The 24,044-nt window shown below is 55.3% G+C and overlaps 1 protein-coding gene across 6 annotated transcripts in view; it reads left to right on the forward strand.

The window, feature by feature from the left end:
* NEK6 (NIMA related kinase 6) overlaps nt 1-24,044 on the forward strand; it is a 105,032-nt gene that overhangs the window by 31,670 nt on the left and 49,318 nt on the right. For all 6 annotated transcript variants that reach the window (XM_063714424.1, XM_063714425.1, XM_063714426.1 and 3 more), the window contains exon 2: nt 13,625-13,743. In XM_063714424.1, coding sequence (XP_063570494.1) covers nt 13,625-13,743 — 119 coding nt within the window. The remainder of the gene's footprint in view (nt 1-13,624; nt 13,744-24,044) is intronic.

Below are 24,044 nucleotides of genomic sequence, written 5' to 3' on the forward strand. Positions count from 1 at the left end.
TATGATAACAGGAATCATAACAGTGGCAGTACCCACATTGATTGATTGAGACAGAGTCTCACTCCATCACCCAGGCTGGAGTGCAGTGGCACGACCTCAATTCACTGCAACCTCTGCCTCCTGGGTTCAAGTGATTCTCTTGCCTCAGCCTCCTGAGCAGCTGGGATTATGGGTGCCCGCCCCCACGCCCAGCTAATTTTTTGTATTTTTAGTAAAGATGGGGTTTTGCCATGTTGGCCAGGCTGCTCTCGAACTCCTGACCTCAAGTGATCCACTCACCTCGGCCTCCCAAAGTGCTGGGATTACAGGCGTGAGCCACCCTGCTCAGCCCAGTACCCACATTTATTAAGCTCTTCTGCATACCTGGGCCCTGATAGTCCTGGGCTGGTATTTTACCTGCATGTAAAATACCTCACTTGGTCCTCACGGCAACCCTACAAGATGGGTCCTACTGTGACTCCTAGTTTATAGAAGAGGGAACTGCAAAGGGACGACCCTGGGACTGGCCCAGGCTCACATGGGCGGATGGAGGCAGCACCGGATTTGCACTCAGGGCTCTCAGACCCCTGAGCCTGCTGCCTCTCCACCTCCCCAGAGCCTGGCCTGCTCTTCCCAGATCCAGGACACTGCCTCCCTGCAGCCCCTTTCATTGCCCCACGTTGAAATTAACGGCCCCTTCTGTGATTCAGCAACGCAGTTAAGCACTTTGGGGTTTTTTGGTTGGTGTTTTGTTTTTTGTTTTTTTAGAAACAGGGTCTTGCTCTTTCACCCAGGTGGAGTGCAGTGGCACAATACTAGCTCTCCACAGCCTTGAACTCCTGGGCTTAAGTGATCCTTCCATCTCAGCCTTCCAAAGTGCTAGGATTACAGGTGTGAGCCACCATGCCTGACCTAGTTAAGACTTTGATTGGAACCACCCCCCCCACCCACACACACACACACTCCATCTGCTCCTTCGATGAGGGGAGGGTGCTCTGGACACACTGCTGAGGATATCCAGGTCAGGACTCAGGCCTGCATTCCCATCCAAGCTCTGCCTCTGCAGCTAGGACTCCCTGAGGCTCAGCTTCCTCATCTGTCAAATGGGTACACTGTCTGCCATCCAGGGTTGTTTTGTGAGCACACAGGCTGGCACTCTCCCTGAAGGATCTGGCCCAGCACCCGACACTGATGGGTGTCCTGGAGGCATGCCCCCATATACACACCTCCATGGCTGTGTGTTGGGGAGCCCAGGAGGCATCCAAGCCACAGCCCCACGTCGCTATGGCTACTATGCATGAGGAAGGCAGTGTGCAGGGGCTGGAGGGCTCAGAAGTGATCCAGGGTCCAAGAACAAATTCCCTTAGCAATTCCAGACCAAAAAGATCTGGTTTTCTAGTGCCCGGAAATGAGCATGTGATTAAAATACAGGATCCCCAGTTTAATTTCAGAGCAACCCAGTGAGTCACGGATCCTCTGTCAGCCATATAAGAAACATCTGCACAAGAAGGGCACTTCTAGACTGTGGAGTCCAACCCACTCATGTTGCAGGTAGGGAAACTGAGGCCCAGAGATAGCCTGTGACTTTCCGAAGACCATGCAGCCCTATGGGAGTCCGGGCTGTATGAGTCCTGGGCCACCAGACCACACACAGCACAGCTCAGAGCACAAGCCACTCCTGCGGAGCTAAAAATGGCCACATACTTCCTAAGCCCAACTCCAGGGTTCAGTGAGGATACTGGTCAGGAGAGCAACACAGGAAGGTGCAGGGGTTGCCATGGCGTGGCCCCAGATGCTGTGACTATGTGCCAGCCCCATCACACCGTATGGGTGGTAGGACTGGGCAAAGAAGATGCCATCACCCGGATGCACTGAGCTGTGCACAGCTGCGTGGAGATTGTGCTGGGGGCTCACGGTGACTCTCAGGAGGCCCTGGCCTGGCCTATCTGGAGCCTTCTCTGTGAAATGAGGCTGGTAACACCCACTAGCAGGGTTGTAGGGGACATGGATCTGTGGCCACCTCCTCAAGGGGTGCCGCACACACCAGGTCCTGACTGGGAGTCCAGCCCCCAGGACCTGTGGACGGCTGGCCTGGGCCCAGCCTCAGCCCCCAAGGGTGCTCCACCTGGTATGTGCCTGACAGTTGGGGCTGGCTGGCGGGAAGGTGTGTGTCAGGTGGCAGAGCCTTGGTGCCAGGATCTCACTCACGCGTCCTCCAGGGCCTTAGCTGCCGTATGCCTGTGTCAGTCCCAGTGGCGATGAGCTGCAGATGGGGCACAGGGGTGGTTTGCCCAGGGCAGAAGTGGCTCATTCTGAAAAAGGAAGCAGGTGCTGGCCATGGAGAGCCCCGCTTGGGGACCAAGGGCTGGGGCTGGCCTGCAGAGCCCAGATTCCTCTCACAGACTGGGTGGCGGGGGGTCTGTCTGGCCTCTGTGCCCTTGGTCCCACGGTGTCCTGTACTGGGAATCCCCTTCCCCTTTATTCCAAACCCTGCTGGTCCTTCTGGGCCACCTCAGGTTTTCTACCTGTTGTCCGAAGCTCCCCGTGACCTGGCCCAGCCAGAAGCAGCAGCCATGGGTTCTTTTCCTGAGCAGCTTCATGCTTTTTTTGGCTTGTGGGTAGCAGTTCCAGGGCCTGCTCCTGGGGACCTGTAAGAACAGGAACTGTGTCTGAGTCATTGCAGGGTCCTAAAGGGAAGACAGGAACACTCCACATCCTCTGATCCTGGACCCGCACCCTCGTTTTGGAGAATGCAGGGCCCGAATAAGGATGCAATAACAATCAAATAACAACCCCACTGATGGGGTATCTGCTATGTGCCTGGCCTGGCCCTAAGCTCTTTCGACTCGTGCGATGTCGTGTAATCCACCAGCACCCCGGGGAGTAGATACTACCCTTGTCCCTGTTTTACCCATGAGAACGCAGGTGCACACAGCTGGGACGTGGCTAAGCCAGAACTTGAACCAGGACTGCCGCCTGCCAGGGCTTTCATCTCATGGGCAACCAAGGATTTGGGCCCAGTTTACAAAGGAGAGAATAGAAAGGGTTAAGCTTTTAAAGGAACAGCAAGGGCCGGGCACAGTGGCTCTCGCCTGTAATCTCAGCACTTTGGGAGGCCGAGGCCAGCAGATCACCTGAGGTCAGGAGTTCGAGACCAGCCTGACCAACATGGAGAAACCCCGTCTCTACTAAAAATACAAAATTAGCTGGGCGTGGTGGTGGGTGCCTGTAATCCCAACTGCTCGGGAGCCTGAGGCAGGAGAATCACTTGAACCTGGGAGGCGGAGGTTGCGGTGAGCCAAGATCATGCTGCTGCACTCCAGCCTGGGCAACAAGAGTGAAACTCCATCTCAAATAAATAAATAAACAGACAGCAAGAACGGTTATGCTTTTCAGCATTTTGCTGGGCCCCAGTGTGGATAGGTGGGGAGCGAGCACAGGACCAAAGGAAAGGACCCTTGTCCCTCCCTGAGCCTACACCAGTCTAATCGGGTGGCGCTGCCATCAGATTCCAGTCCCTGGTGAGCAGGGGGCTCCGTGGCGGCTGTGACAAGTTCCATTCGCCTTGGAGGTGGCAGCCGGAGCTATTTTTAGAGCAGCGCGTGGTGGGGGAGTTTCCTTTTGGCGGTGTCTGGGGACTGGAGTCTTGGGAAGGGGAAGTCCTATGCAGAGACAGAGGCCCTTCTTCCTGCACCCACCCCAGCCCAGAGAGGCCACCCAGCTCCCTGGAGGCCCAGGCACCTCATGTCTGCCCTCAACCCAGAGCGGAGCAGACCTTCCCTGGAGCTTCTCAGGAGCCACTTCAAAAGGTACCCAGACTTTCTCTGCCTCCTGCTATGGGAACCGCTTGCTCTCAGGGGTGTGTCCAGCGAGGGATGGAGAACCAGGCCCCAGGGACCTCCAGGGCTGGGGCTCCAGGGACCTCGACCTGGCTGCACCTCTGCCACCCACTGCTGGCTCAACCACCTGCTGGTGGGGCTGCCCATTCGGCCCGTCCCACCAGCCTGGCAGGACCTTTGCCACTAGCCTGGGACAGGGGTGGCTGCTGACGGCTGGTTTCACATTGAGTAATCCCCCGGCTTGGCCAGTACTTCTGAGTTTCCAGGGAAGCAGAAAAAGCAATTCTTTCTCTAGGGTGGGTTTTGTCTGCCCCTTCCTGCCTGTAGGAAGGAGAGAAAATTAGGGGAGGCCAGGGGCTTGAAAGCTTTCCCTGCATGGAGGCCGCTGGATGGGATTCTAGATGCTCACCTGGGACCCAGGGTGAGCTTTTTACAAACACCGAAGCCCTCCAGCCCCCGGGGCTGTTCCACTTGGTCGTCCTTCCACTGTCGGTCAGCAGGGTAGTAGCTGCGGTTCTGCTCTGAAATCCATCCCTTCCCTTAAGCCCCAGCCTCTCTCCAGTGGTCCCCCTGGCATGAGTTGGTCTGGGGGGCCAGGCTTCTCCCTCCTGGCCTCAGGTGTGTCTATACTGAGTCAGCAACCAGTTACCCAGCCTCTCCTCTGCCACCTGCTGGGGCCATGGAGAGAGTGGTTTAGTCTCTACCCTGAAGGACATTCCCATGTTCAAGGGGAGTAAGACACATGAATTAGAGACAGCACGGGGGAGTAGGCTGTGGAGCTGGGAGTGACTGGGTGAGTCCAGGAAGGCTGCCTGGAGGAGATGTCCAGGAGAGAAGTTTGCTGGGAGGCAGCTCATTCCAGGCAGGAGGAGCAGAGCCTGCCAAGGCCTCGAGGTGAGAGCAAGATCGTTTCCCAGGCAGGCAGGGGTCTCTGGGATGGTGGGCCTGCTAGCAGGCCTGGGACTCCTAGAGTGAGACTGCAGCTTTCCCCAGCTGCATTGTGGTCGCCAAGGATCACCTCAGGCAAATGATTAAAATGCAGACTTTGGAGAGGGTTGGATCTGAGTTCAAAAACAGGCCATGCTGCTTATCAGCTGCATGAGCTCGACAAGTCATTTAACTTCTCTGCACCTCAGTTTCTTCATCTGTAAAAATGAAGGGCTTGCAGACCTCACAGCAGGGATGTGCTGAGCTGCTGCCTGCAGTGCCTGACACAGAGGAAGCCCTCAGCAGATCTCAGCTTCATCTTCAGGGAGGCTGGGAGTGGACCCAGCATTGACCAGGTTCCAGAGTCAAGAACCTTCTGGGCAGAAGCCAAATGCTTTGTTGCTCCTTTAACTGAGGGACAAGATGTTTATAGCTTCTGCTTTTTTTTTCTTCCAGAATTGGGTTTTATTACCCGAGGAGGAAGTGAAAGGTGATTGGGATGCTCCTGGATTTTCAAAAAGGTGCTGGGAACCCTGCAGTGTGTGGCCCAGTTGGTTTTAAATCGCCAGTGACTTTTGTCTGATCTATGACCACAGGGATGCTGAGCCCTCAGCAGAGGTTCCTTGGGGTTGCGGGAGGGTGGGGAGAGCCGCCTCCACCTACTAGTCAGAGATTCATTCTGCCAACTCCCCCTGGGTGCCCACTTTTCATGGGACCCTGGGTGAGGCACTGAAGGTTTAGAGATGACTGCAAGGGTCAGTCCCTGCCCTTAAAGGCTGGCAGAGGAAGCAGACATGGTGTCACAGGAAGCAGTTTGTGTCCTCAACAGCCTACCTTTAGGGAGAAACGTGTGTAGATGCCACCAGATGGGAAAGGGAAGAAGGGGCCTTGGTGCCCCCTGGCTGCCCACTGTGTGCTCACAGAGTCCTCGCAGCCTCCCTGCAAGCTCGGGCTGTTCCTTTTTGTGGATGGGGACGTTTAAGGCTCAGGGAGGGGATGGGACTTCCCCAAGGTCCCATAAGAAGTGCCAAGACTATGGCCGGGTGTGGTGGCTCACACCTGTAATCCCAGCACCTTGAGAGGCCAAGGTGGGAGGATCACCTGAGGTCAGTAGTTCGAGACCAGCCTGACCAACATGGCAAAACCCCGTCTCTACTAAAAATACAAAAATTAGCTGGGCGTGATGGTGTGTGCTTGTAATCTCAGCTACTCGGGAGTCTGAGTAGTGTGTTAGTTCCTCCCTGCCAGCCAGTCTGCCTGGGTATGGTAATCCTTCCAGCCCCTGGGCTTATGCTAAGTTTCTTTCTATAATTGCTCCATCTGGCTGGTCTGAGAAGCAGGTTCAAATGGCAGGAGAATCGCTTGAACCCAGGAGGCAGAGGTTGCAGTGAGCAGAGATCGCGCCATTGCACTGAAGCCTGGGTGACAAAGCAAGACTCCATCTCAAAAAAAAAAAAAAAAAAAGAAGTGCCAAGATGAAGGAGGGGCGAGAGATCTGGTCCTGGCAGATGAGTGGGACTTTGCCCATTGAGAAGCACCGATGGGTTTTTAGTCCAAGGCTGGTGTGTGGAACGACGTGGAAGGACCAGGGTGCTGTGTTGCTGGGGAGGGAGACCGCTCATTTAATATGGCTGCATGCAAGGCCTGGGGGATGTTGGGGGCAAATGCCTGAGGGCAGGCTCGTGTCAGGTGGTCAGGGAATGGCTTGCTCCAGTGTGCGGACCTTTTGCTGTGGAGTTTCGGAAGAGATTGGCAGGTTCAGCCTTGTGCGTTAGGAAAACCTTTCCGTGGTGGGCTGGAGGCTGGGCTACAGGGGAGTGTGGAGGCTGAAGGTAACTGTAGGGACCCAATGAGAAGGGACAAGGCCAGCACAGGGTGGAGGCCCTGGGGTGAGTGAAGACATTTGGAGGAAGAATGGGTGGGACTGGATGAAGACCAGGTGTGGGCCCTGGGGGAGGGCAAGGCATCCGGAGGCTACAGCGGCCCTGTTTCTGGGTGGGCACCGTGTGGCCCCCAATCAGCTGGCCTCCTGATCCTGCAGGCCCACCCTGGGGGAGGCCCCACCACCCTGAGGAAGGGGGCAGCGGGGAACCTGTCTGCATGGCCACCTTCCAGGAGTGGCTTATGGTCCTGCATCCCTGCACCTTCGAGCAGCCAGGCTTCCACTGGTCATGGAGCTGCAGAATCCGGGCAGGATGCATGGCTTTGCAGGTGGAGGGCTGGGGCGAGCATGAGGGAACACAGGACCCAGCCGGAAACCAGACTCCATCTGTGGCTTGTCCCCTCCAGCTCGACAGGCCCCCATGACTCTGGCCTGAGATCGGGCTGCTTCCTGTCAAGTGATGAATGGGCAATGTCTGCTTATCCTGAGACCAGACGAGAAGGGGGGCTGGGGCTGGGGAAGGGCCCAGCAGCCAGAGCCACAGCTCTAGGCCAGAATTCATTCATTCAGTCATTTATTCACACCCTCTTCCAAGGCAGTTTGGACCAAGGCAGACTTGGTTTCGAGTGTCAGTTCTGCCTGCCACCTGCTGTGTGACCTGGCACCCGTCACTCAACCTGTCTGAACTTTGGTTTCTCTTCTGAACAGTGTGGATCACAGCGGCACCCGCCTAGGGGTCTGTAAGTGTGAACGAGGTACAAGCGGCACTGGGCACCTGCCTGGCGTATGTGTGGTGCACGCTGTGTTGGCGGGGGCTGTTATTCTGGTCCTCCCTGCCAGCCAGTCTGCCTGGGCGTGGCATTCCTTACAGCCCCTGGGCTTGCGATGAGTTTCTTTCTGTAATTGCTCAGTCTGGCTGGTCTGAGAAGCAGGTTCAAATGGCAGCTCCCTCCCGACTCAACTTTGGCAAGCCATGTTTCTCCTTGGAGCCTTAGTTTCCTCATCAGCAAAACGAGGGTGATGGTACTTTGCAGGTTTCTTGGGAAATGCCGTTTTACCCGTGGATGTTGGCTGATGTTGAAGTTGGTCCAGCCTTGACCCAGCCAGTGGCCAGTGCAGTGAACTGTCCTTGCCGGGCCTCCGATCTCCAGCTCCCCAGGGCACATGTCGGGCAGTGGAGCCTCTGCAGGCTGGCTGAAGGCTCCAGGCAGTGGACATCCATCCTAGGCTCCTGCCACCAGGAGCCAACTGGACCAACAGACATCGCCCCTGGTGCTGGCGCTGGTGCTGCCAGTACCATTCACTCGGGGCAGAGAGAAAGCTGTGTGTGCCTGAGTGTGAAGCCACAGGGACAGCTTCCTGCTTTAGGGAAAACAACCTGTGAAGCTGTCCTCTCGGCTGAAGGCACAGAGGAGGGGCCTTGCTCAGGGAAACTGGGGAGGAGTACAGTGTCTGGCCAAGGCTGACCTCCAAGGCCAAGAGTGTGGTTCTCCCTGGGCTTGGCAACACCTGTCAGTCTGGGAGCCACAACTGCCTTTGCCACCTCTACCCTCTGCTTCAGTGGACAGAACGAGACAGAACGAGCCTGGTGGACATTAGATGACCCCTGACCATGTCTGTGCACGTGCACACACAGGAGCAGGAGAGGCAGTCAGGACACACACTGTTACCACCTCCGGGGTTCAGAGCAAGGAGAGCTGTTAAGATCCAGTATATGAATGCACTTCCATGGACCCCAGTACACATGGACCCTTGCAAGCTCATGCCCCCAAACCTGCTCCAAGCAGGGTCCTTGGACAGAGCCCTCCTGGTGTCTGAAGTCATGCGTCACTAGCCGGGCCACGATGAGCCACCGTTCTCCATGAAGTGTGGCATTTGACAGGAGGCACAGGAGGGACTTCCCCCTAGGTGAAGTTTCCAAAAATTCAGAGGCAAGGGCCACATGACAGCCTTGGTCAGAAAGACCACTTGGAACCTCAGAGCCAGCCCATTACAGCAGCTGATCCCTTCCAGCAGGTGCCTGGATTAAACCCAAGCGCTCATGTCTCCCTAGGGTCACAGCCCACGTTAGTGAGAGCCTCATCCATGGCCGGGCAGGGTGCGGCACAGCAGCTTTGCAGAGGCAGCCACGGCTCACAGAGATGATGAAGACGTTTGCTCCAGAGCAGTCCTAAAGAAGCCATGCAGCATAGGACATAGAGCAGCGATCTTGGGTCCAACAGCCCCAGCTGTGTCACTTACCAGCTGTGTTACCTGGGGCAGGGATGACCCTGGGCAAGTCCCTGCCTCAGGCCCTGTGTCTGTCACATGGAGGTGATCACTCCTCCATTGTACAAGTGAGGGTTAGCTTCAATAGCTAAATAGCCTCTTAGCTAAAGCCTCAGAGGTCTCTTCCCATGTGCCAGGCTCTGTGCTAAGGAGTTTACAGTGACCCTAAGAGGAAGATCTGACTGTTAGCCCATTTTCCAGATGAAGAAACTGAGACGCAGCGTGGTTAGATGAAACCAGGCCAGGACCTGGACTCCCTCACTCCAGCTCCCCGCCAGCCTCACTGAACCCTGAGGCTCCTCCCAATCTGGTCCCTCGGTGCCTGGGGACACACAGCACACGGCAGCCTAAAGCCAGGAACCTGAGCTGGGAAGCCTCACTGTGCAGCTATCCACAGTGCCTTGCAAAATGTAGGGCCCTTGCTTGAGGCAGAAGAAAAGCCCTCTTTGAGGTGGTGTTCAGTGTGGCCTGCAGCTCTGGGTCTTGCATTCCATGGATTTTTGGCCCCTGACTTGGGCTTGGCAGCTACTACCTCATTGTTCTGCAACTTGGCAGGAGCCGCGGGATCCCAGGGATGGGCAGTCCTCAGTGTTACCCGGAGGTGCCTGCACGCATGTGCTAAGGGTCTTTTCCCTGCTCCCTGTGGCTCGTCCTTCCACGTCCCCTTTGCCTTGGTCTTTCTGCATCTGAACGCCCTAAGAAGCAGTTTCTGGCAGGAACTTCCGGAGCAAAGGGCTTGGGTTTCTGTTGGGGTGTGGACCAATAGAACAAGATGCCCTAAAATCCAATACCCATGGAGAGCCCCAAGAGGCAGTGGATTCCTTGGAACAAAGAGGGGGTTTAGAGTCACTGAGATCTGGATTTGAATCCTTTCTCTGCAGCTTATCAGCCTAATGGCATCGAGCCTCTTTTCCTCTGAGCCTCGGTTTCCTCATCTATAAAATGGGTCTACCAACAGCCCCGAGGGTGAATGGGAAAGACCTGGCCCACAGGAACCCTCATCCCTTCCTTTTTCCCTTCCTCCTTCCCCCCACGCCTCCCCGCCTCCTTCCCCTCAGCAGGGACCCTCTCTGGCTTTCGGTGGGCAGGGGCTTGCAGAGTCCTCCGCGGCTGCTGCTTTCCTAGAACAAGGAACATCAACACCCGCCGGCTCCTCCCTGGAGGCTAACAGTGCCTCAGGTTCTGTTAGGTTCTGGACAGAGCAGCTCGTAATGACTGGGGTTTGGCAGCAAAGGCAGTGTAGACGGTGGTGCTGCATCAGCTTGCTGTGGTCAGTGGGGCAGAGTCTCCGGGGGCTTCTGCCCCTGGGGACCCTGTGGAGGAAAGGGGCCCTTGTGGTCCGCCAGCCCTGAGATCACCCCTGTGCATCAGCAGCACAGGCCCGATTCTCAAGTGGAGAGAGGGCCCATTCTGGGTGGAGCCAGCTGGAAAGGTGATGGTGTTGCTGTGTAAGAACCTGCGGGGAGTGCAGTGCTGTAGTTTTGGACAAATATGCAGTTGTTGGTTCAAATCCTGGCTCCTTTTGTCTGTGATCCTTGGGACCCGGGCAAATCTCTTAACCTCTTCGTGCCTCAGTTTTCTCATCTGTGAAATGGGACCATAACAGTCCTTACCTCATGGGGTTGTTGACAAAATGAGATGGGCTAATAGAGGTGAAGAGCATAGGGCAGGACCCAGCATGATCAGGGCCCTGCAATTATTAGCTCTTATTCCCAGTCCCCCTTGCACTGCTTCTGGAGCCCTGCCCATGTGAGGCCACAGGTGAGCTCCTGAGAGTGTGCAGACCATGGCCTCTGGCCACAGCTGTTGGAGAATGCGGTCAACGCCACGTGGGGAGGGATGACATTCCCAAGCACCTGCTAGGCTCCTCCCCAGTGGTATTTGCCCAAGGTCTCAGCTGGTGAGTGACAGGGTCAAGATTCCACTGCCACAGTTTCCAGTACATGGGAGGCCCTGGGGCAGGTGGGCAGGTAAGCCGATGTGTGCATGGGTCTCGCAGGGGTGACCTGTGGGCCGAGGCTGGTGCTTTCTGAGATAAAGATGGAACCTTCTCACTGAAGACAGTTCTCCACTCTTTCCCTGGAGGTATCCCTAAGGGCAGAGGACGGTGAACATGTCACCCCGAGGGGTCTGGGGGTGCAGCTGGAAGCAGCTGCGGAGCCTGCAGGAGGCTCGGTTTTATCTTCAAATTCATGCGCATTTTACATTCTGCTCCCTCTCATATTCCCCCTAACAAAGATGCCTGGGGAAGGTGCTCGTGTTTATCTGTTTATCCTGGGGCTCTTTATACCCTGGGTCTTCCACTGTATCACCTGGGGATGTCACCTGCACTCCAGTGCAGGAACTTGGCACAAATGGTGGAGACACTGAGGGTGCCATGGTCCCATCTGCATTTGAGGGCTTGGCAGGGAGAGCACTGAGCGCTGGGAGTCCCAGGTGGGAGATGAGGCCTGTGCTGAGGCAGAGGCAGGGGTGGGGAGGGAAGAGGCAGGTGCACCCATAATGCCCCTCCATGTGACACTGATCTGACAGTGCTCTGTGTGCACAGATTAAAAAGACAGCAAGAGACCTACTGACTGATCTGTCCACACTAGGATGAACCACATCAAATGACCAAGCCTGTGGGTCAAAGTTGGTTGAGTTTCTGCAGCTTCCCAAGCAGGAGACTGCATGATCCAGGCTTGGCAGGACTTGCAACCAGCGAGGGCCCCCCTGACCCTGAGTTGGGCGTGTTCTGCAGTCCATACCATCCACTTCCCTGTGGTCTCATGTCCTGTCATCTATTTTGAGAGAGCAGGTTTACCCCAGAACAGTCTGTGGAAGGTGTGGGGCAGGGAGGGGAGCTGGGCTGCCCTGAGGACACAGAGGGAGAAGGGTGCTGGGAGCCAGTCTGCAAGTTCTGGGGAGTCTCAGGGTGCCTTTGAGGGCACAACTTGGGAGGCCAAGCTCAGCGGGCGAGTTAGGGTTTGGTGGACATCTTTGACACGTCAAAGGGCGTCACAGACATCCCTGGAGCCTGAGAGGTCTGGCCGGCCAACCACTGTAGCTGGAAACAGACTACAGTGGGGAGGAAGGAAGAGTGACTTGCACCCTGAGACACAGTGACCGGACCCCTAGGAGCTGGCTGTGACAGCCCAACAGGTGTTGATGCCTTTCCCACCTCCTGGAACACCCCCTTGTTAATGGGGACGTGGGTCTACCTGGGAGGGAGTGGCAGGGCTGCTGGCCTAGCAGACCGGGGGAAGACTCTTGGTTTGGAATTTGACTGGGGCGTAGGTGACCAGGTGAGACAGCAGGAGGCGGGGTCTGTCTGGAGAGAGATGACATCTTTGGCTGGGTCCTCCAGAAGCCAAACCTGAGATGGGGATATGTAGGCATGGGATTTATGAAGTGCCCCTGGGGGGACCACCCAGGGAGGAGGGAGGGCAAGGCCAGGAATGGGCAGGAGACGGACCAGAGGTTCCTTCTCAGACAAAACCCGCTGACCGTGCCGGGGGCTCTAGGGTGCGAGTCACATCTCGGAGGGCCCCGACCTGAGACAGGGGACTGGCTTTCATCCTCACCCCCTCAGCTGTTGAATAAGGGCCACCGCAGGGGGGCCCTCCATTCCTCAGGACTTCTGGCTCTCCAGGGGTACAGCTGAACTGCTCCAGGAGCCTAGGCCAGGCCTCAAGGGGTTCTGCCTAGGATGTGGTCACACGAGAGGTGCCCCTCGGGACATCCAGGGCTTGTCTGGGAGAAGGAGCAGCGGCCAGAAACAGGGGCCCCATCACATGCGTGATCTAGTCCCTTCCATGCACACCATGTGGGAGCCCTGGCACGCAGGAGGTGCTGCAGAAATGCTTGTGGGGTGAGTGCAGGTCTCTCCTCCTGGGGAGGAGGAGGGCTTTTCCACTGGCATCAGGAAGGATCCCGGTGGCTGGGTCACGCAGCTTCTATGCACATAACCTCAGACCCTGCCCCAGAAGCACTTGTCTGATGGGGGAGGCCAGAGGCTAAAATATTGGGGGAGATGCTCAGATGGCCTTGAGCTCAGGACTGGGCACACAGTGGGTGCTTAACCAGGGACCTGTGGCTGCTGTGACTACCTATGACCAGCATCTCTGGCTCTCCCAGGGCAGCCCAAGCCCTGGAGGCTGAGGGGGGCTGTTCCTTTGCACAGGGGTCTAAGTAGGATGGCAAACAGGACCTCTTGGCCCTGGCCTTCCCTGTGTCACACGTGTGGTGCGCCAGGGCCCAGCCAGGACGAGGATGTAGGTTCCTTCCCACAGCAGCTGTCTGCAGCCTGACCCAGGCCTTTCTCTTCTGAGCACCCAGGCTGCCCGCATGGGTATAGGTGGGGGTGACAATGGGGGATAGGGGTACAGAACTGCTCCCCAAGAAGCAGGGGCAGTGCTGTGGAAAGAACAAGCCTTTGGACTCCAGCAAATGTGGTTGAATCCGGTGTCTTCCTTCCTGGCCTTGGGGGCTGCTGATGGACGTTTCCCTGCCTGGAGCCTCTTCCATTGGGGATAATCCTAGTGACTTAGGACAGTCTAACAGAAGGAGACTGTGTCACCCGGGGGTGTCAAGTTGTAGCCCTGCCACTTCAGAGCTGGGTGACTGTGGGCAAATTACTGAACAGCTTTGCACCTCAGCTCACGCATCTGTAAAATGGGGTGAGCGAAAGTCCCTCCTCCTTCTGAGGATCTCAAAGAGAAAGTGAACAGGCCGCTGTTTTCTGTTGCAGGTCGTGCCCTCGTGAGGCTGGCATGCAGGATGGCAGGACAGCCCGGCCACATGCCCCATGGAGGGAGTTCCAACAACCTCTGTCACACCCTGGGGCCTGTGCATCCTCCTGACCCACAGGTAAGCCCCTTACCTTTGTCTGCAGCACACTGAAGAGTTCCCAAGGAATACAGATCCCTGAGCCTCCTTTGTCCAAACTCCTACTGGTGGAAACCCTTCAGCTCCCTGAAACAGAACCTCTTTTTGAATGCTCCCAGTGACGGGGAGCTCACTACCAAATCTAGTGAGCTCATCATTGAATTCAGTAATACTCAGAGAAGCCTCCTCTGCCAAGCTCTAGGCTGGGACCCTGGACCCTGATCCTGCCCCTGGAGTGTTCCAAGTGGATGGAACAGCTTTATCTCAGGGATCAGCATGGATGGAAGAGTACAGAGGGTGCTGTGGAGGGCCTGAGAACAGCGAGGGACTCAGAGGAATGGGCTGACTGTACTGCGGGTCAGAAAATTCTTTCTTACAGTGAGCCAACATTGCCTCCCATTTTGGTCTTAACTGTGTTTCAGCCCCCTTCAGCCTCTTCTAGAAGCAACCGAGTTTGGGAGAACACTGGCTTCTTAACGCCTGCCTCACGCTCTCTGTAGATACCTTGGAGAGCCAGGCAGGCTTCAGCAGCTTTTCTGAAGGTGACTTCTAGGTTTCTGAACTGCCTTGTGCACCCCATGCTGCCCGGGCCTGGCACGCCCTCTCTGACCCCTCTTCCAAGTCAGTGCAAATGCTGCTTCCTCTGGGGAGACCTCCACTTCCACCCTGCTCTCTGCTCTGGGCTGCCCGCACACCTGTGTCCACACACCTGGGCGATGCCCGTGATCATGTCTCACTGGGGCACTAGTTCCTGGGTCTGCCTTACTTTATAGACCAAGAGCTCCCCTGGAGCGGGGCTTTGCTGGTGGGATGATCCCACGCCGGGCACAGAGGGGCCCTACATGCTCACTGAGTTAAGGAACTATGGATGCGTGTGCGGTGTACCCATGTGGGACGGGGCTGTGTGCAAGACACACTCCGGTCTGCTCTTAGGAAGCACACAGCCTCATGGGAGAGAAAGATAAGGAACTGAGCAGAAGAACCTTGCGGGCCTAGGGAGCCCAGCAAGGCACCTGATCCAGGGCCAGAGAGGCTTCCTCACGGAAGTGGCATGCAAAGGCCTGGAGGGGACAGAGAGCTTGTCTGGGCAGGTCGAGCAGAGCCAGATCCTGTAGGGTCCTGTGGCCAGCTTAGAATGATGAAAAGTTCTCTTATATGCTGTTGGCTTTTTGTCCAAAGGATGTGAGACCTAAATTCAGGGGAGGCTCAGAGATAGCCACCCTCCTGAGCCATGGAGGGCTTGATTACAGCTTCTAACTGCCTAATCCCTCTTGGAAGACTTCAGATTGGCTGATGTTTGACCTCAATGGCAAGGTCGCCATGTACAGTTGTACAGGTTATGCACTGCACAAAGCTTCTAGGCTAAGGAGGCTGGTAGGTCTGAAATCCTTCTCCTGTGCTTGCATTATCACCAAGTCATGCTCCCTGGTGGACAGCTGCATCAGCCAAAGGAGGGCAGTGATGCTGCAGATTGACACAGAGGCGACACCTGAGCTAGTGGACACTGCGTTTGTGTGCGTATCTGGTGGGGGTGTGTGTATATGCATACACACAAGCATGCAGAGGGTCCATGGGGCATCTATGCTATTTGTACTCATGCAGGGGCCCATTTCCTAGGTAGAATCTGAGGAGGCAGATCCCATAAAGCTAGAAAGCCCCAGGACACTGTGGGTCCAGAGTCTACCAGGACATGGTGCTGATGGCTGGGGGCAGCAGGGCCTCCTCGGGTAATGTAGCAATTTGTCATATTAAGTCATTCACTAACAATTGAATCCCCCTTGATTAATCTCCCAGAATTAGCCAGTTGCATTTTGAGCAATTAGGGTTAATTACAACCTCATTTGGCAGAGGAGAGGGCCCCGTAATTATTTCACGAGCAAGGCGAAGAGGCGGTGGGCTGCGGTGGCAGCGTTCGCGACGTCTCGTCGCACATGTTGGAGAGGGTAATGACATAGTTAAGTGTAATTAGTTACGATTACTCGGAGCTGGGCTGCTCTGGGCAGCGGCTGTCGGGCAATGATGCACCCAGTCCCACCAGCATCTGGCTGGGTTTGCAGAATGGAGGCGCAAGGCCACCCATGTGCTGCGCCGGCTCCAGGTTGGGATGGGAATGGAGGACTTTCTCCTCGGCTCCTGAAGCCTTGGGGATTTAAACACTGTCTGGGGAGACATCCCAGCCGTGTCTCGCCTATTTCAGGACATAGAAATGCCTGGAATTAATGGGCCAGGCATTTTCCTTGATAGCAGGAGGCACCGCTGCTTCCCTGAAACCATCCTCAGCGGAAGGAGCCAGGCTAAGAATGCTTTGATGTGGGCCAGGCTGGTTCCGCACCCAGCTCTTGGACTCTCATTAGCCTGGTGAGACTGGGAAAGCAACCTCTCTGAGCCTCAGTTTCCTCATCTATAAAATGGGATAATAATGCTGCTTCCCGCATGAGGCAGCTGTGAAGACTAAGTGAGATAGTTACTGTAAACATCCAACACAGCACCTCACATCGTGGGTACTGAGGAAATGGTATGTCATGGATCTTATATTTTAAAAACCATTTCTGTTTTCATAGCTAAAGACCTCCGAGCTGGATAATACCCCCAGTGTAGAAAGAAAGAAACTACAAACACCCGAACTGTGGTTTTTGTTAACCTGCTATGCCCAAGGCTAGTGGCTTGTTCATTTCAGGAAGCTTTCTAGCCTTGAGAGCCAGCAGCACACGAAAAAATATTTGCTGAATGCGGCAGAACCATATATGAAATTCATATATACTTAGGAAAGCTGAACATGCTTGGTTTTATAGAGGTTTCTAATGAATGAATGAATGAAATTGAGGAAAGAAGCTTAAAATGCCTCATGCTTTAAAAATTTTACCAGTGTGCTGCAGAGAGCTTTTATTGGGAATGAAGCGTAAGCCTCACCCGACACACTAAGAACCACGTGAATTTCCAAGAAGGGGAAAGGTATTCTTGCCTGAGAAAGCCCCGGCTAATGTGTCTTCCATCTGGAAAGTCTTTGCAAACCCAGTTGGGATGTGCCAAGTTCAGTTATATTTGGGTGCTCTTCCGACAGAACTTTGCAGGGGATGGGGTCAGCTCTTTCTAGGTGTGCATTGCACAGGCCAAAATCTTTATCAGAATCTTCCCAAAGCAGTGATGCTAGTTGGTTAAGGTTTAATGACCAAATATCAATGGCTATTAAAATTCAGTTAGTGGGCTGGGCACGGTGGCTCACACCTGTAATCCCAGCACTTTGGGAGGCCAAGGTGGATGGATCACCTGAGGTCTGGAGTTCAAGACCAGCCTGGGCAACATGGTGAAACCCTGTCTCTACTAAAAATATAAAAATTAGCTGGGCTTGGTGGTGTTCACCTGTAATCTCAGCTACTCGGGAGGCCAAGGCATGAGAATCGCTTCAACCCGGGAGGCAGAGGTTGCAGTGAACCGAGATTGCACCATTGTACTCCAGCCTGGGCAACAGAGTGAGATTCCATCTCAAAAAAAAAAAAAGAAAAAGAAAAGAAATTCAGTGTCTGCTAACTGTTGTCAATTCAGCAACTGTTTTTTGATTTTTTTTTTTCTGCCATGGGAAGTGCCCAGTGCCTGCCTTTGGGGGGCTCCCAGTCTGCTGAGAAGCTCTGCGTGTTGCAGAGGTGGAAGCTCCCTGGGAGGGTGGACAGATGCTGGGAGAGCCCAGAGAATGGGGAGGCCAGTCTGCTAGATGGATCATCAGGAATTTGGGGTAGGACAGGGAGAGGCCCCAGACCTGAAGGTGCATGCCAATCAGGTTAGAGAAGGTGTTGAAATACCTATGCTTAGAGAAGGTAAAAGAATGTATGGTGTTTATGAAGGTCTCAAATCCATACTGTCTCATTTGAAATTGAATCTGTAGCAAATGAGGAGTCCAATATGGGTTTTCAGGTGGCAAGAGGGTACTTGGGTTGGGTTCTAGATAGATCACTGGTGGCTGGTACTCAAGGCTCAGGGAAGGTAAAAATAGGGAGGTAAGGAGGGCCCTTCTTCACCAGGTGAGATGATGCCTCATGGGGCTGCAGCACTGGGGGCTGGACATGGGGAGAGAGGGTTCCAGAGACTTCCAGGGGAAAGCAGCTGCACTTGGTAATGGAAGGGATGAGGGAGGGGGGGTGTCAGGAGTGGCAGCTGGATCTCTTTGTGGTTTCGCCGTTTATGTCTCTGCTTGTGAGTCGTCGGAGCTGGTTCCAGATCATCTTTCGTATGTTTAAGCTTAGGTTTTTCCAGACTCTGTTAATGAGAATTGTCCTGGGGGAGCCACAAAGATTTAGATCGTTTTGGATTTTGTTATTAGGAGTCTTCCCTGCGATGGGCATTGGCTCACTGATCTCATGAGCCAGAGAACCCACGGAGTGCGGTGCAGACGTCTTAGCTGAGCCAGTAATGGTGGTGTTTGTACAAACAGCCCAGTGCCTGGGACTCATCTCACTTAGTACTCTTGCTGACTCAGAGGAGTTGCTTACTCAATGCTCCATTTTGCAGGGAAGGAAGCTGATGTCATAATCTACCATCACACCGTCAAGGGGCAGAGTTGGGATTGGGTCCAGGCCCGTGGGACCCCACAGTGCCCCTTTGGGCAGCTAGGTCTTTGAAAGGGAAGATTGGCTTTGGGTCTGAAGTTAGCCAGATCGTGAGGAGCTGAGCTGAGCTGGCCTCAGAAGAAGTCCGACAATGTGGAGTCTTTGTAAATCGTGCCCTTTTGTGCAACACAGATTTAAAATATATCGCTATATACACATCTACCAAATCCATTAGAGGTTCCCTACCCACGGTGTCAGATGTCTTTAAAGGTGAAATTCGTTTATAAGAAATGTCATCCTGATGAAGTGTGCTTTTTAAAATCATAGAAACGGTTGCCTTAAAATTAATGATGCATTGCAAATATCAGGGAAAAAAAGACCCATCCAGTGTAAAGATGATTAAAATTCAGGTCAGAAGTCTGACTTAGTCAGGCTAAATTTTTTAATGAGATTTCAGAAAATTAATTGGGCGAATGCATTTTTATTTTTTTAGCATGTAATTTTATGCTCCTGTTTAAAAAAAAAAGATTTGTCTATGGCTGAGGCTGATTGTGGTTCAAACATTTTAAACTCAAATTAGCGCAGGGTGGGGGGTGTTTGTGGCCTAATTTGATCTGACTTGGAGAAGAGAGCGTGGGTTTCTCAGAGCTTTCTGGGTGGGGGTAGCTACAGTGGTCTGAGACATCCTCCCTGCCCCCCAGTCTCCCAGTCATGCCCTGCCTCTTCCTGAGAAGGCCAGCGACATTTCTTGGGAGGTGGGATTGGGATGGTGGTGGCTCGGGGACCTCGGCCATCTCATTGGCTCCTGCTCACCAATTTCCTGCTGCTCCCCAGGGCCCTTGTTCCAGCGGTTCCTCCATCCTCCTCCTCTCAAATCCCATGTGCCTGCCCCAGGCAGCCCAGGCCTCCTCCCTCGTGCCCGCGGTGACAGGCAGCACAGCGAGTGGTGACGCTGCAGGGTCAGCCTCCCTGTCCCCCAGCCCCTTGATCCGTCTCCTCTGCCTTTGGGGAGAGCTGAGGGCCTCCGTGCCCTGGCAGAGGGGCCCGAGGAGTCAGAAGTGGCCTCCTATGGTGTTGCCCCACAGCGCAGCCCTGGAAGGGAGGCTGAGGGCGGCTCTTGCCTAGCATGGTCCCTTGACAAATGGTCCTGGGTGACAAAGTCGCAAGGTTGTGTCTCTTACCTGCCCGCAGGAGCACGTCAGCCCCACCGCCTCACTGCAGCCCCCAAGGTTACTGCCACCTGCCGAGGGGTGGGAATGGCAGAGTGATGATATCAACAGCCAAGAACCCCTGGGCTTGTCCACTGCTCAGGCCGTCCCAGCCCCCGGGGAAGCAGATCCACCACTAGGCCCATTCGACAGATAGCAGCACAATCACCGTCACCACAACAACTGGAGAATGACATGTCCCAGCACCTAGTGCCAGGCCCTTCTTCCAAGGGCTTGCATTTGCTCATCCATTTAACCCCCAGCAGCCCCCTGAAGGGGATACTGTTATGATCTCCTCAGTTTCCAAAGAGGAAACTGAGGCCCAGAAGGCTTGCCCAAGGCCCACAGCCGGGAAGTGGCAGAATTGAGGTTTGAGCCCCAGCCTCCAGGCCCCAGCATTGGAGTCTCAACATCAGAGCCAGAGCAGTGGTTACCCCTCTGCCAACTCGTGCCCTGGGGTGGGGTTGGGGGTGTTATTTTCCCCAGGAGCCACAACAGGGTTTCACACAGAGCAGGGACAGTGAGCAACAGAAACCAGTTTTCTGGGCTGGGCGCGGTAGCTCACGCCTGTAATCCCAGCACTTTGGGAGGCCGAGGCGGGTGGATCACCTGAGGTCAGGCGTTCAAGACCAGCCTGGCCAACATGGTGAAACCCCATCTCTACTAAAAATACAAAAAATTTAGCCGGGTGTGGTGGCGGGTGCCTGCTACTCCCCAGCTACTTGGGAGGCTGAGGCAGGAGAATCGCTTGAACCCGGGATTCAAGCGGGAGGCAGAGATTGCAATGAGCCAAGATCGCGCCACAGCGCTCCAGCCTGGGCGACAAGAGCAAAACTCTATCTCAAAAAAAAAAAGAAACCAGTTTTCTGAAAGGCCATCGGGGTGGTCGGTCATTAGTCAGCAGTGATCACATTTGGGGCCACCCTGGGCGCACTGTTCTGGGGCCAGCCCCATGCCCGTGTTGCAGTTTAGAGCCACACAGACACTTATCACCAACATCATCTTCCAGAGTCCTCAGAGAAATCCTGGAGCCGGCATTACTGTGCCTATGTGTGGACGACCAGCCCAGGGTCACTTGGCTGCAGGGGCGAAAGTAGAACTTGCGGGGAGCTGACCCAGGAGCGGGGGGAGGTCTTGGAGGTGGCAGCAGAGAGCAGCCAGGCCTTCCAGGCCAAGGACACAGTTCACCCTTTCCCTTCTGCTGGGAGCCCCCAGGTGCACCAGGGCCAGGACTCTGCTGGCCCGGGCAGCTGCCCCCAGGAGCCTGGTGTCTCGAGGTGCCCTACACCTGAGCAGAGACCACCCTGGGGACAGCGTCCCATGGCAGCCCTGGGAGTGCAGTGGTGCCCCAGAGCCTGCTGGACCATGTCCCCAGCACACGTGCTCCGTCTAGGAGGCTGCGCCACCAGAGGAGCTGGCCTCTAATTGGGTCGGATGGACTGTGACAAGAAATGCAAATCTGGGTCATCCATATGCATGTGAGCAGCTGGAGCCCCAGCCACCTCCACCCACATCCACCAGGAGCTTCGGCCCCACTGTGGAGCTGCACAGTGTAGCCTCCCAGGACAGGCAGTGTTGGGAACCCCGGCCAGATTCCCACTAGACACAGTAAGAAGCCTGGTCTTCCAGGGCAAAGACCCTCAGGGATCACTTCCTCCAAACCCTTCACTGTGCCTGGGGGGAACTGAGGCCCAAGAGGGGAGGGAGCCCACCCCCATCACCAGCAGTGCAGCTGGCTCTAGATCTGACAGGGAGTTCTAGCCTGTTTCCTGATTTGCGAGATGGGATTCATAACCCTTGCTTCATGAAGCTATTAGGAGTTTGGAGACATAGAGTTGTCTAAGCAGCTGGAAACTGGCACATAGTAGGTGTCTAATGTACAACACCTCATGGTTATTTTTATGAGTACGTGCGATTCCTCTAAGTGCTCAGAAAGCCGCCCTGGCTATTTATGAGGGTATGTGATTTTGGCTGCATTCCTAGAGGTGACGGCGTCTGAGTCACAGAGTCCCACTGTGCGCCAGGTCGTGTCAGGCACATTCCATGTGTCATTCCACAAACATGCTCCAAGCAGTTGCTCTGGGCAGGGTCAGAGCCTCAGTGCAGAGGACGTGGAGGGGACTAGACGGGGGCCCTCTTTTGAAGAGGCCGGTGGCGGGGCCTGGGGCGGGGCCTGGGGCAGGGCTCAGGTGACTGAAAGAATGGAGGCTGGAGCAGGAAGTGGCAGGCCTGGCTGGTCAGGGGGTCTTGAGCGAAAAGCCGAGGAGGGATCTGAGCTGAGAGCCCACCCGATATGGAGCAAGGGCTTGGGCACCACAGTCCCCAGTCCTGGGGTCACACCCCAGCTCTGCTGTTCTTTGCTCCCTGATCAGAACAGGTCACTGCTACCCTCCAAGCCTCAGATTCCTGAAGTGGGGACAGCAGTGAGGCCCACTCACAGGGTTGTTCTGAGGACCCAAAGAGTGGGCACTTGGGCAGTGTCTGCACAGAGCCCAGCATGCAGTAGACATGCTGGGATGCCTGCTCTTCTTAGGTGGGTGCTCTGTGTACAGGTGTATTTACCCGACAGACATTAGCACATGGTGGATAAAATCATCATCTTCCTCCTCCAGCAGCCCTCCAGATCGGGTCCTCCGGCAGGACCCACCATGAGAGGTAATTAGGCCTCGAGGCTTCAAAGTCAAGGTTGGCCCAGCCCTCACCTTGCTGTGTGCTGTGAGGCCTGGACTCCCATCACTCACTCCTGCAGGAGGGTGTTCTGTAGAGTTCCCTCAGCCAAATCTGGAAGAGACGTTTTCTTTTTTTTGAGATGGAGTCCCACCGTCACCCAGGCTAAAGTGCAGTAGCATGATCTCGGCCAACTGCAGCCTCCGCCTCCAAGGTTCAAACAGTTCTCCTGCCTCGGCCTCCCAAATGGCTGGGATTTACAGGCACACACCACCACACCCAGCTAATTTTTGTATTTTTACAAAAATTTTTTGGCCAGGCTGGTCTCAAACTCCTGACCTTAAGTGATCGCCCGCCTCAGCCTCCCAGAGTGCTGGGATTACAGGCGTGAGCCACCGCGCCTGGCCTGGAAGAGACATTTTCACTTTACTTTTTCCCCTGCTTTTCCAGTGAGTTTCTATTATTCATTAAGTCATGATTCAGGGTCCCAGAGTAGGGATCACCACGTAACCGGGTTCCTCTCAGGCACTCTGGGAGAAGGACAGAGAAGTCGATGGACCCAGCTTAGACCTGCCCAGGAGACATGCCCCTGCTCCACAGGCATCTCAGGCTGAGACCCAGCTGGTCCGGCCAGCAGTTCCTGGTGTTTCCAGGTGGGGAAGCAGCTGTCAGAAGGGCCAGTCCTGTAGTTCTCGGTTTGGTCTTGATGCCTTCCGCCAGGGTGCTGACTCCTACAGACGCCCCGGTGCAGTGCCCAGCTCAGTGTGACCCTCACCAAAGGCCCATTTCATGCTAGAAAGTTGAACTGCTTGTTCCTGCTTCAGTGGGGGCGGTGGCATGGATCCGGGTGATGTGGGCATGGCTGGCCCCTCTGGGCCCCAGGTTCCTCATCTGGCAAATGGAGACACAGCCGGGCCCATCTCACCGTAGGGCAGGCCAGAGATGTGGCATCCTCTCCCCTTGTCTGTCTCCTCCTTCCCTGGCCCAGTGTTGGCGCCGCCTCCTGCCCTTTCCTGAGGACTCACTGCACAGGTGTCCTGGGGCCCTCCTGGCCACTGTGGCCTCACCTGGAGGCTCCACCCCTGGGCAGGTCCTAGCGCAGGATCATGTGTTCCAGTGCTGGCCTCGCAGAGTCTGTGGAGCTCTGGTTTCTTCACGACACCCTAAAAAAGGTAGTTTATCTAAAGGATGGGCTCAGAGTGTAAGGCTGCACCTTTTTTTCAGAGGGGGACAGAGTCTCCATCACCCAGGCTGGAGTGCAGTGGCATGATCTCTGCTCACTGCAACCTCTGCCACCTGGATTCAAGCGATTCTCGTGCCTCAGCCTCCTGAGTAGCTGGAATTATAGGCATGTGCCACCACACCCAGCTAATTTTTATATTTTTAGTGGAGACGGGGTTTCGCCATGTTGGCCAGGCTGGTCTCGAACTCCTGACCTCTCGAACTCCTGCCTCAGCTCCCAAAGTGCTGGGATTACAGGCATGAGCCACCACCCCTGGCCAAGGCTACGAATATTAACCTCGTTTTTCTTGTCTGAGATGGGGAACGGCTGCCCCAGGAAGGGAACTTGCCATTTCTTATGACATGGGGCATTTTGCATGGTGGCCACGGGCTGGGGATACCTGAGCTGCACCCAGCTTACCGGACCCCAATTGGGCATCAAGGATTCAGGAGAGGATGAGATGGGGAAGGCCCGTGATCCCACGGAGCTAGCCCCCGGGGATGGGTCTCAGAGACAGCAAACAAACAAGCAGTCAGATAATGAAGGTGGTGATGAGGGCAGTGGGGAGCGTGAACAGCCTGTTTTTCACCTGCACTGGGGGTCCTTGAGGGGACCCAGGGGACCCTGTGCAGAAAGCCCCTGGGG

This window comes from Pongo abelii, chromosome 13, assembly GCF_028885655.2.
Source record: "Pongo abelii isolate AG06213 chromosome 13, NHGRI_mPonAbe1-v2.0_pri, whole genome shotgun sequence".
NCBI lineage: Eukaryota > Metazoa > Chordata > Mammalia > Primates > Hominidae > Pongo > Pongo abelii.